Source organism: Eptatretus burgeri, chromosome 3 (genome assembly GCF_056783735.1).
Source record: "Eptatretus burgeri isolate ZD-2024b chromosome 3, Ebu_testis_v1, whole genome shotgun sequence".
Taxonomy (NCBI): Eukaryota; Metazoa; Chordata; class Myxini; order Myxiniformes; family Myxinidae; genus Eptatretus; species Eptatretus burgeri.
This window is the reverse complement of record NC_140963.1, coordinates 93,477,551-93,491,169: the sequence shown is the minus strand read 5'-3', so window position 1 is coordinate 93,491,169 and position 13,619 is coordinate 93,477,551. Positions and strand designations below refer to the sequence as shown.

Below are 13,619 nucleotides of genomic sequence, written 5' to 3'. Positions count from 1 at the left end.
CACCTGAAGTTCCAAAATCAGCCGCAATTATAATTTTGGCATGTTCTTTGTTGGAAATCACTTATAACATGTAGAAATGCAAAAAAAAAAAATCGAAATTTTGTTGAAAAAAAAGTTGCAAAAAATGTTTTTTTTCTCTAACAATTTTTTTTTTGGGGGGGGGTTGGAAATCACTTAAAACATGCAGAAATGCAAAAAATAATTCAAATAATTTTTCAAAATGGCCGCCTTAGCGGCCATATTGGATTTTGGACCAAGTCCAAAATCTGAGGGCATGATCCTTGGACCATACCTAATCCCCCCACCAAGTTTCGTCGAAATCCGTCGAGGAGTTTTTCTGTAATACTGTTCACAAACAAACAAACAAACAAACAGAAAGGGGTGAAAACAGTAACCTCCGATCTTCGATGGCGGAGGTTAATAATATTGATGAAAATAATTTTAACAAAATTATTAATGTCTTCTCCATATTCTCAAAGGTTTGTTGAAAATTTGATGACAAAAGCTCAATTGGTTAAAAAAAAAAAGTTACGGCCCGGACAGACACACAGATACGTACACACACAGAAGTGATTGCAAAACCTGGTCTTCCACTGCGTGGGGGATTGGCTGATAATACTGTCAATAATAATAACAACAACATTATTTTATAGAACACTGAAATTCTTGCAGAATCTCAGAGTGCTTTACAAGAAAAGTTGCATACTGTTGTGAATTCGGGCCACGCCGGCATGCGAACGACCGCGTGTAACCAATAGCGGCCGCTTCGCCCACCGAACATGCAATTCAGTCGTGACCCTCTCGGAACAACGCCGGGAGCTAGTCACGGGTGGGGGTTAAACCTCACCACAACTCAGTCCGCATTCTACCCACGTGAAATAGGGTCCGATCGCCGAATGGTCGATTTACCCAAGTACCCGCGCTGGTGGCGTACCGACCGAAGAGTTGTACCATGCCACAGGTCGACTCCGGACACGAACCGCTTAAGCGGCTCGTTCCGTGCTACAGGGATAACCGAGCGGAGTTATCGTCGACCTTGACGGTTCAGATTATTTACCGGGCGTTTTAAACCCACTACCAATCCCTTACGTGATGCAAGATAGAGATTCAACAAAAGGAAAAGACGAAGCAAAACGGGGAACAATCTGACAATCACATTTAATACGGGAGCACGGAAGGCACGTATATTACAGTCACAGGGATACAATAAAAGCAATACACGTATTTACAATCACCGTAAAGAAACACAAGCAAAGAACCAACGCAGATCTACAACCAAATTAGGCAATTCACACGGCAACACTTAAAACAGTTCTACTTCTCAAGACTGGCGCCACCCACAGACATTTACACAAAACCCCAAAAGAAAAGGAAGTCACGACTTCCCTGAGCGCGTCGTCCAGCCCTTGGCGACCGCAACTCCGAGTCCCTCCGGCGTGGTCCACTGGGCTCGTGCCTCGCGCCTGCACGTGTCGTCCGCCCGACAGCTCGGACGGGGTTTTGGGGGAATGGGCCGGGTTTTCGCCGCTATCTCGGTGCGGACGGGGGGGGGGGGATGGCAGGCGCTCTGTCCCACTCGCGGGGTCTCGGGACTGCGCCGACTCCGAACGACCCTCCGACCAGGAACAATCACCAGGGACCAGGTTCGACGACCCGTGGCAATTCGACGACCTGCGCCAATTCGACGACCTTCACCCGACCACGACCAGATCCGAACGAACAAACAGACCTCAACCTCTTCCTCCGAACGAACGAACCATAAGCAGGGACTCTCCAACAACTCTCGACAATTCTCATTCAGGGACAACCGAACACCGACTCTCTAACAACTCTCGACAATTCTCATTCAGGGACAACCGACCAGGGACTCTCCAACAACTCTCGACAATTCTTTCAGGGACAACCAACACCGACCACCGACTCTCTAACAACTCTCGACAATTCTCATTCAGGGACAACCGACACTGACCAGGGACTCTCCACGCCCACGCCTTTTGTAGGGTGGTGCTCCGCCCTTCGCTCCGCCCCGTTCTTGGCTCCTCCTTCCGTCGAGACGCTTCCAGAAATGCCTCGAAGGGGGGCGTTCCTCTCACCCGGCCGCGTCACACCACGCATCCGCCAATCGGGAGAGGACGCGCCACCCCCTCCCCCTTTCTCACTTAGGACGACGAGGGAAGGAAGATTCGGGCGGGAGCTATTTGCGCGGGCGTTTTGGGCGGGAGATCTTGGCAGGAGATATTTAAGCGGGAGTTTTGGGCGGGAGATGCCCCTTCGCACCCTTGTTGCTGCTGCCACTCCGCTCCTTTCATCCATTCCGCTGAGATCGTGACCGCATGGTGCTCGTTGAATGGCATGTGGCGAAGATGGTAGTGGCGTAGTTGTGGAAGGTGGCGTCGTGGTGTGAATGGCGTAATTGTTGGCGTCGTGTAGTGAATGGCATGATCGTTGAGATGTTGGTTGTGGCGATGTTCGTTGTTGTTCTTGCACCAAAATAACGACAGCAAAATAAAAACGGCTAACTGAAGAATCACAGCCCAAATGGATCACATATATTCCCTCTATACAACGGGTTTGGGCTAACCACACATGGACTTACCGATATATCTCACCTGAGGACCCTTTATGGTGTAATGCGAATTTCCACAGCCGTAAGAATACAAAAGACGAATGGTTTTAAGTGTGCAGTTAAAGTTAAATGACTTACACAGAACTATAATATCCCACAAGGAGAAAATACAAATAATTTACACCTTGCTTTCTGTCCATTTCTCTCCCTATTTTTGTGCTCGACTCCAAAACCTACAATCCATGTCCTATCACAATTATAGGGCCACTTTTTTTTAACCTCTACCACCGAAGGTGGATGGAGGTTATGTTTTTACCCCGGTCTGTCTGTTTGTTATCTTGCCAAAATGAAGTTTTTGCAAGATCTGTTTCTTGGTAAGTTTTTTTGTTTGTTTGTCTGTAATCATTGGATTTTTCACCTTTATATCACTCTGTAGAGCACAATTCTCATCGGAAACTCTTGTGGGTACACATATCGTAGTATTATTACAATACCCTTCAGCACACATAAAGGTCAAAGGTCAAGGTCACTTTGCGGTAAATCATGGAGGTCGACGAAACCCTTATTTTTTGAGTAATTTTAATCGAATCATCTCCAAACTTTATGGGGATGTAGTATATGGTCTGGCGCTCAGCTGATTAGTTTTTGGTGGTGATTGGCCTGACCTTCATGGTTAGCGCCTGAGGTCAAACATATTTGACCCCAAGGTCAAATTTTCAAGTCTTAGGAACCATATCGTGTAGTTCCTCAAATTGAACACCTCGATGAGTGCTTTCTAGATATGTCAAGCTTGAGACATTATGACGTCATTTGGTGACGTTATGAGGCAAACGCATATTTTTCATGGTTACTCTGTAGAACGATTCTCATCGGAATCTCTCGTCGGCAGATATTCCTCAAGGAGTCGCTCCTGGTGGATAGCAGCTCTGTTCACCTCAGTGTGACCTTAAAGAAGTCACACGTGGTCACCTTTTGGCAAGATACGGGTCACCCTGCGGGTGACATTGGTTTTTATTTGTTTGTTTGTTACTCACAAGATCGAAGATTTTTCAAGTATATACGTTCGTCGATTTTGTTATTCTGTCTGTCTGTGTGTCTGTCTATTACTAGGTGAGAAAATTTTTTTCCAAGTATGTTGGTCTGTTGCGTTTTTCTGTCTGTCACACGATTTTGGCCACAGTTTTAAACAATCGTTTTGAATTTTTTTTGTGTATGTAATTGACCGGCCAAGGACAGCAACGCTAACTTTTGGTCAAGATCTGAATCCAGATCCGAATCTGAGAATTTTTTGAGTGATTCTTCTCCACAGAGAGATATGGCCAAAAACGATATATATATATATATATATATATATATATATATATATATATATATATATATATATATATATATATATATATATATATATCACAATATCACAAAAGTCTATGGATGGATTCACACGAAACTTGGACGACAGGTTGGGAGTGCCACTAGGAAGAATTGATTCAATTTTGGTGATGATCAGAACGTATATCTGGATACAACAATTATTTAATTTTTAACCGCTTCTTCACCATTGAGAGATTGAGCTAAAAATGATATTGCATGGTATCTCAAAAAGTTGTGGACGGATTCGGATGAGACTTGGTCGAAATGTTGGGTGTATGATAAGGACTAACTGTTTCAATTTTGGTGAAGATCTGAATCCGGATCCAGATTTGAGAAGTTTTCAGGTGATTCTTCACCATTGAGAGATGGGGACAAAAACGATATATAGCACAATATCTCAAAAGGTTGTGGATGGATTCACAGGACACTTGGGAAGACAGGTGGGGAGTGCCACAAGGAAGAATTGATTCAATTTTGGTGAAGATTCGAATCCAGATCTGGATACAATAATTATTTAATTTTTAACCAGTTCTTCACCATTGAGAGATTGCGCAAAAAAACTATATTGCACAATATCTCAAAATGTTGAGGACGGATTCGGATGAAACTTGGAAGACAGGTTGGGTGTGTGACAAGGACTGATTGATTCGATTTTGGTGAAGATTTTCACCATTGAGAAATTGGGCCAAAAACTATGTATAGCGTGTTATCTCTAAAAGTTGTGGACGACTTGTGACAAAACAAGGTAGAAGAGTTGGTTAGGTGACAATAACAAGCCGATTCGATTTTGGATCAGGTCCGGAATCAGATCCGACACAAAATGTAAACTATTCAGCCTGGTGGAGGTTTGTTCTATGTGGAGTGCCGGTCCGTTTTGCCAAGTTGTCACTCTATGAGTGATTTTTCATTACTTGCAAAATCTAAGATTTTTAAAGTATATTGGTTAGTCGATTTTGCTATTCTGTCTATCTGTCTGTCGCCTACAGGTCGCAATTTTAAGCCGTCTTCACGAAACTTCACCACATGGAAGAGTTTTTCATAAGTAAGAAGCTTATTGTTTTTGAGGTCAAAAGGTCAACATAGGCCCAAGGTCAACAACTAAGGTGAGATTTGTAAAATCCTCAATTTTCATCCTATTGATTTGAAATTTGAAGAGTATTTAGATTTAAGGTCACTGAATTCAACCAGCCAATTATTTTTGAGGTCAACATCGACCAAAAGGTAAACATAGGCCCAAGGTCAACAACTAAGGTGGTATTTCTGAAATCCTCAATTTTCATCTCATTGACTTGAAATTTGAATAGGATTTATATTTCAGGTCACCGAATTCAACAACCAATTATTTTTGAGGTCCACAGTGGCCAAAAGGTCAACAACTAAGGAGGGGTTTCTAAAATCCTCAATTTTCATCAGATTGAATTGAAATTTGAGGATTTACATTTCAGGTCACTGAATTCAACCAGCCAATTATTTTTTTAGGTCAACATAGAACAAAAGGTCAATATTGGCCCAAGGTCAACAACTAAGGAGGTATTTCAAAAATCCTCAATTTTCCTCTCATTTACATGAAATTTGAAGAGGATTTGAATCTCAAGTTACTAAATTCAACCACCAATTAGTTTTGAGGTTAACATCATCCAAAAGGACAACATGGGTGGAATTTATAAAATTGACAATTTTCATCCGATTGACTTGAAATTTGAAGAGGATTTGAATATTTGGTCATTGAATTCAACCACAAATTATTTTTGAGGTCAAATTTGTTTTAGGGATTTTGCAAGTATCGTCCTCTGCACGACGTCGTCGTCTTGTTATTCCGTCTGTCTGTTTGTCTGTTTATCGCCTAGAGGTCACAATTCTAAACTGATCACCATAAAACTTTGGCAAGTTGTAGAGGTATTCTCAGCTGAGAAGCCTATTGATTTTGAGGTCAAATGTCAAAGGTCATGTTGTGGTCAAATTTATATAAGACATTTTTCATCCAATTGACTTGAAATTTGAACAAGATTTGCATATTACGTCACTGAATTGGGAAACCAACTATTTTTGAGGTCAAAAGGTCAAAGATCAACTCAAGATCAAACTTCTAAAATCATAAATTTCAATCTGAAAAATAATAATTTTCATCCAAATGACTTGAGCTTTGAATAAGATTGTCAATTTTAACCTTAATGAAATGGACAATATGATGTATCCATGGCAACCTTTGGCAAGGGGGTGGATTTTGCAAGTATCTTGCTCTGCACAACGTCTTTTTCTTGTTTGTTTGTTTGTTTGTTTGTTTGTTTGTTTGTTTGTTTGTTTGTGAACAAAATATCTCAAAAAGTTGAGGACGGATTTGGACGAAATTTTGTGGTGAGATTGGGTATGTGACAAGGACAAAATGATTATGTTGTTGCGGCCATGGATACCGAGACACAAGCTTGTCACTTAGAAGAATTCATCCCCGGCTGTCCTCGGTAGAGCCGGACCTGGGGCCACCGCTCACAATTAACATTGTGGTATGGTGGGTTGTTTTAGAACCACGAACGCCACCCAGTCAACCAAGAGTTCCAGTGTCCAACCATCTAATTATTCCGTTTAACTAGAGGTCACGTGGTTACCTGAGCGGGGAGCGCGCCCTCGGCAAAGCACCAATATTATCTCGATTAGATTTTAATTAGGGCGACCGAGCGTTTTAACTGCTGGTTCGTGCCGACGATTTTTGTTCATATCTGTGGTAATTACCGACCAGTCGATCTCGATTCGAACAATGCTAGACCAATAGAAGGAAAGAACAAACACAGACAGGTAGGACATCCACAAATAATTTATTAATAATAAAATAAATAAATAAAAAGAAACTTTTATTTGCCAAGGTAAATAAAGAATGAATTTCAAAGCAAAATCAATCAAAATGCCAGGAAAGAGACAAAGAGCAGATGCTTATCGGGGGTTGACTTACAGCTCAATGCTGACAAGGGTACCCAACAGATCATTCAGGGGGAGGGGAGGGGGACAATAGTCTCGCTCACCACTGTGTGAAGTGAAAACGTCCTGAAAATGCATGCGTGCGTGTCACGTCCGTCGCCAACACCCAGCTTTGCCGTGCGCCCACTCGCGGGGCCTTGAACGCCAGTCGACGTCTGGAGGGCACCGAGATCGTCCGTCGTGGGTTTAGACCCTGGTGTTGTTGGTGATCGACCCGTGCCTCACTTGTTGGCGGCACCGCTTACACCCGCACCACACGCTTGCTTGCCGAAGCACTGGAAGGGCGAATTGTCTCTTCGGCGCTGGTCAGACACCCGCTTCTTGGTCGCTTCTCTCGCCCTTTGCTTTTTCCTCTCTCCTTTTGCTTTTCCTCTCTTCAGAACGCTTTTTTCCCATCCTTTCTCTCCTCACACATTTTTTCTCTCTTGACTTTTTCTCTCTTCAGACTTTTTCGTTGCAAAAAAGGCTTTCTGGACTGATAGGATCGGTCAAGATTGTGGACTTAGCTTGGAGCTCCTGATCCAAATATAAACTGTCATTCCAGTGTTTCGCAGGTGGGACGTTACATAGACGGAGAGTACAGAAAGCTCGGTTCTGTCTGCCAGCATTTATTTGTGGATGTTAAAGATCCAGCAGTGCCTTTGAAGAGTATGTCATTGTGTGCTAACACAATCGCCAGATGCTAAGTCAAGGTCATTCTACACTGTATCACAATACAGCCGCACACGCAGAAATGATGGGAGGAAAAAAAAAAGCAGGCAGCAGGTGCCATATATATATATATATATACAAGGAATAAATATTTAAAGCAGTTTACTAAGCTTTCTGTCAGTTATATTTTGAAAAGTTTATCATCATTACAAGTGAGCTTCCTAAATAATGTAATGCAAGTCTTGTACTGCAAGAATATTGTTGTATTCCACAAATTAGTGCGAAACATGCAAATATTTTCTTTGCCAACACAATTCGAAGTTCTTATCCACAATCTTAATTACATTAACATGTTAGTTACAAAAATGCCTGCATATCTGCAAAGGATTCAATGACATAAGAGAAATGATACTCGGCAGCAGGCCGTAGTGAAGAAACATCACCGCTTTGATAGCTACAACAGTGGCAGAAATTCTCATGTTGGCAGCATGTTTTCAATTAGGCTGGACTCACTGAGGCTTCTCAATGCAATTATCACATGGTACCTGTTTCTGTGCCCTCTCAACGTCTTGTTTGGTTAACTGTTCCTTCTGCAGCAACATTTTCTTGATTCGCTGGTTCACTTGCTCTTCTTTCTTCAGCTCATTCTCATAGAAACGTGAGCCCTGCAAAATGTACTTTGATCTTTATCATCGTTAATGGGACAACTTGTACCACGATTCGACAGAGGAATAATCACGAGATGCTCTCACAAGTGAAATGCTAATCAAAGGTTTTTGAATAAAATAAATAAGTTTGACGTTCGGGAGGGAAAAAAAACAAAAACAAATGGTTTTGCGTCTCTTCTGGCATCCAATTCAGAGGTCATTTCTTTTCCAATTCCCTTAAAGTAGTCAATCTGACCTTGGAAGCATCCAAGATAATCTTGTTTATCTTCTCCTTGTCCAGCCCCTCCATGCCTGCCTTGTTGTCATTGAGGGCCATGCGGGATAAGAAACCCGATGTCCCCTCTGTTGTCTCCATTGTTCCAGCCTTTTTGTCTCACGAGCAAACTCTGCTTGATAAACATTAGATTGTGCAAACACATGGATTAAGCCAAGGGTTAGGAAAACATGAGATTTAAAAAGTGTCCATGAGATATGTGCAACTGTTTATTCTGACATTAACTTCAAGGCAGGAGGCCATCAATCCCATCAGGCATGCACAAAGCTTGCCAAACTATGGGTGTTTGTCCATTCTCAATCCTGAAATGCTGAGTGTCAAGCAAGCAAGCAAGCGTCTAATACAGTTTTTAGTGTTATAAATATGACTCAGCCAGGGTTCAAACCAGACTGATACTCAGAGCGGATGCTCTTACCATTTCACCATCAAATCTGGTTATAACGTAACTAATGAACATTTTAGAATTTATGAATAGAAATTTGATTCACATCAATTAGTTAATATGGGAAATAACCACTGTATTACAAATGACCATTCCACAATTGGTATGGTTATAGATTAGTGGTGAGGATATTAGACATGTATCTTAGAGGTACTAAGGCTTGGTTTTTCAAACCAGGGGGTGCGACCCCAAGTGGGGTCGCCAAGCAAATTCCATGGGGTCGCGGGCATCCGCTTGCAGTGAAAAAATATTGTCTATTTTCGATCGGTGTTCGCTTTTACGGGATGTAATATTCACGGTTCGTTCAAAGTATGGGAACCGGCACAACATGACGCTTGGAATGGGATCCAGCCAATGAGCGGGCTCGCTGAAGAGCGGTTCATTTTGGCGGGAAATTAGTGGTTTGATCCACGGCCTCTCAGACTCAGACTCTGACTCTATCATTAACGTCTATTCACGTCTCCACGTATGACTCGAGACCTTATTTGTGATGGCAGCACCGGCCACCAGCAAATCTCGAGAATGGTCTTACCAGGATAAATTTCTGGACCTTGGATTTCACTACGTGGTGGATAAAAGTGGGGCACAGAGGCCTCAGTGTGTGATTTGTTTTGAAATGCTTTCTACGGAGTCTATGAAACAAAATAAGTTGCAGAGGCATTTGACTACAAAACATGCGCCTTATCAGGATAAGGAGAGAGCGTTCTTTGAGAGGAAACTTCTTGCACTCAAGAATAAGTGTCTTGACAGAGAGGGTATATGCCATCAGACCAATTATCGGGCATTAGAGGCCTCGTATCGAGTGTCGCTCCATGTTGACAAGACTAAAAAGCCTCACTCCATTGCGGAAGAACTCGTGCTGCCATGTGCAAAGGACATGGTATCTCTGATGGTTGGGGAGGAAGCGGCGAAGAAACTGGCAGTTATACCCCTCTCTGACAACACCATCCAACGCAGAATTGAAGATACGAGTCTGGACGTAATGGCTGAGGTCGTACAGAAGATCAAGGAATCGCCGTGGCACGCCATACAGTTGGACGAGTCCACTGATATCGCATCGTATGTGCAACTCATCGTCTGGGTCCGCTTCATCAAGGCTGATAACTTTGTCGATGAGCCTCTGCTCATCAAACCATTGGAGGCCACCACCAAAGGCGAGGACATTTTTGGGAAAGTAGAGCAGTTTTATCGTGACCATGATCTGGACTTCGGAAAGTTGCTCGGTTCTACAACAGATGGCGCGCCAGCAATGTTAGGAGTGCGTTCTGGATTCAAGGCTAAATTGCTTGAGGTGGCTCATCAGACCTCCATGGTACACTGCATGATTCACCGAGAAGCGCTCGCCTCTCGTACTTTGCCAGAAACCTTGCAGAGCGTGCTCTCAGAAGTCGTAAAAATGGTGAATCACATCAAATCGAGCGCCCTCAACACGAGGTTATTCAGGCTATTCTGCCAGGAGATGGACACCGACCATAACAATTTACTATTCTATACTCAAGTCAGATGGTTATCTCGAGGAAACCTTCTTCTGCGCATTTACGAGCTCAAAGATGAACTGAAGGAGTTCCTACGCACACAAGGGAAAACGGCGTGGGTAGCATTGCTTGAGTCGGTCTCTTGGCTGTCAGAACTGTGCTATCTCGTTGACATCTTTGAATGTCTCAATGTCCTCAACCGCTCCCTCCAAGGCAAAGACGCCAACCTCATGATTTTTCACGACAAAATGAGCGGATTTCTGGCGGCTCTAAAATTACTGGCAGACAAAGCAGCTGTTAAGCGCTTCAGCATTTCCCCCCCCTCCCCCCCCCCCCAATCTGGTGTAGCATCTAACAACCTGCCAGTACGATGATACTGAGATCGACAGTCTTTCTGGGGAGATAGCATGTCACCTTCGGTCGCTCATTGAACAGTTCGAGCACTATTTCCCTGAGCTGGATGTGCAGTCCTTTTCTGTGGTTCGGGACCCTTTCACGGCTCCACTGGACTCGATTGCTGATGAAGATGAGACAGCACAGGAAGAGCTTGTACAGCTCCAGCAGGATTCAGGAGTGCAGGCTCTTGCGCGGATGAATTAGTTGTCAACATTCTGGTGCAAAATGCTGCCGTCGTACCCGACCCTGTCACGGCGCACCATTAAGGTTCTAATGCCATATCCTTCATCATACTGTCGCGGTATTCGCGCCCGCCGGCGTGCGGACGGCCACGTAACTCGAATCGCGGCACGTCGCCCACCGGACGGACAATCCAGTCGTGACCCTCTCGGACTAACGCCGGGAACCAGTCACGGGTGGACCTTTCGGTCTCACCGCGATCGAGCCAATCAGCCCCCGCGTGGGATAGGGTTGCTCGCCAAATTCGACCTACCTGAGTACCCACGCGGAGGGTAGACCGGGCGATCGCACCTCGCCGCAGGTCGACTTCGGACACGGGCCACTTAAGCGACCCGTTCCGTACTATCAGAATAACCGAGCAGTGTTATCGTCGACCTCGACGGTTCGATTAATTATCGGGCGTATTCAGCCCACTACCAACCCTTTACGTGAAGCAAGATGGGGATTCAATGGGAGAAATGACGAAGCGAAGCGGGAAACAGTTCAACACAAAGCACATTTATTCGCGGCACACGGGAAGCACACATATTCAATTCCACCAAAAGCACACAGAAAAGAAAAACACAATTCCATTTACACAAAAAGCAAATATAAAAGTGAAAACACAATGCAGAGCTAATACCGACTACCGAGCACACGGCAACACTTATACAATTCTACCTCACAGACGGCGCCGACAACACATACCCAAAACCAAGGAAAGAATACCCTCAAGGATGAGGCGGGCCTGAGGCCGAGACCGGGTCGCGCCTACCCGTCTGGTGATGAGACGCGGAGCGGCGATGGCGCCCCAACCCGCGGGCCTCGCGGACAGTGTCTGGCAGGGGGTGGGAAAGGGGCCCCCTTGGTCGCACTATCTCAGCGCGGGGGGAAACAGGAGGGGGTTGCTGATGCTCGGGGTATAGAGGATCTTTATTATCCCTGGTGTGCGTCTCCACCTCGGCCAGGTCGCGCTGTCGGCCTCCCTCGGGTGCAGCTCCCTGCACGACGCGAGCACCCCCTCGTCTGGTGTCGCCGCCTTTCCACAGCTCGTCCCCTCCGTTCCGACTCCAACGCACACGACGAGCAGCTCCACCGCCCGCGAAGTCTTGACCCTCTGCTTCCGACTCTCCTACTCTCCGCCTCTGGACTCTCCGACTCTCCACCCTCCACCCTCCGACCGACTTTTCTGACTGACGAACACGGTCCTTTTATCCCCCCGTAGCTTCGCCTTTGACCCCCTCCCTTTGACCTTTCACCTCGCTCCCCATTGGCCCGAGAAAAAGTGGGCGTGAAGGCTTTTTGATCCACAAATTTGCATATATCGATCGTCCTGGAGGCGGGGCCAATTCGCCCCTCGCTCACCGATTGGACGGCAAAAAGTGGGCGTGTGTCGTTTTTGATCCGTTTTTGAAGCACAAAATCCGTGATTTTGTACACGCTGTTCGACGCGCGCTCTGCACGAGTCCAACACCGGTACCCACAGCGGGGCAAGAACGGTGGCGATGCTACGGTTGCGAGGTGTGACGGGAAGGTCGTGGCGGTTGTGGTGAAGCGGCGTTGTGGTTGGTGGTTGATGTTGTGGTTGTGGTGGTAATCATGGCGGTTGGTCCAAAATAAAGATAGTAAAAGAAAAACGGCTATCCTGAAGAGTCGCAGCACGCATAAATGACATGTATTCCCACTAGACAACGGGTTTGGGCCTAACTACACATATACTTGCCGAGATACCTCACCTAAGGGACCTGAATGGTGGTTTGCGAATTTGGTAACCACAACAATACTTTTGTGAGCAGTCGTTCTCCACCATGGTGGTGATTAAAACAAAGTACAGAAATCGCCTAGAAATGGAGCATGATATGATCCTGGCATTGTCATCTACTTCTCCACGAATGGAGAAGTTGGTTTCTGAAAAACAGGCTCATCCTTCTCACTGATATATCTAAATGTCATTCGGACTAAACTTCTCAAACATTCAACTGTACTAGTTGGATACTGTCGGCTATTCTCCGTTTACTCATCTATGAAAACATGACGATGGTGAATAAAGTAAACAGTAAATGTTCTTGTGTCATATGAAATCTTATCTTATATATTATGAATTGGGTTTTGAATCTTTTGGGTCACACAATGTAGAGAGGTTCTGAAATTGGGTCACCACTAAAAAAAGTTTGAAAACCACTGTAGGTGGTTTGAAAACCACTAAGGGGTCCAAATCCAGCTGAAGATGGCAGTATTCAGGTATTTGATGCTAAGCATCTCGAAAGTGAACTCGTTTCAGAAGTACTGTGTTGCTCTCGGATTGTTAGTGGAAATCCAGCTGGCTCATTAGCATCAGTCACTGCTCTAAGGGCAATTTGGCCTGGACACCAGAATGCTTCCAATGATAAAGGCAGTACCACTCAAACTGCTCTCATAAAATAGAAAAAATATTGGTGTCAAAAAAGGAAGGTTCTTTAATCAATCGATGGTGTGCAGTGACCCAGCTGGATGTCTACTGTGACAATCCAATAGCAAAATGTGCTAACTATGCACTGAACCAATGCACCACCTAACAGTCACTCATAGAGAATTTGTTAACACAGCA

At 44.7% G+C, this 13,619-nt stretch overlaps 1 protein-coding gene across 5 annotated transcripts in view; it reads right to left on the bottom strand.

Moving 5' to 3' along the window:
- POLK (DNA polymerase kappa) overlaps positions 1–13,619 on the bottom strand; it is a 65,668-nt gene that overhangs the window by 44,425 nt on the left and 7,624 nt on the right. For all 5 annotated transcript variants that reach the window (XR_015056379.1, XM_085874536.1, XM_085874538.1 and 2 more), the window contains 2 exons: positions 8,462–8,612; positions 8,104–8,223 (listed from right to left, as the gene is read on the bottom strand). Coding sequence is in view for 4 of the 5 variants with exons in the window: in XM_085874536.1 (XP_085730662.1) it covers positions 8,104–8,223; positions 8,462–8,581 (240 nt within the window). In the remaining variant the exon portion in view is untranslated. The remainder of the gene's footprint in view (positions 1–8,103; positions 8,224–8,461; positions 8,613–13,619) is intronic.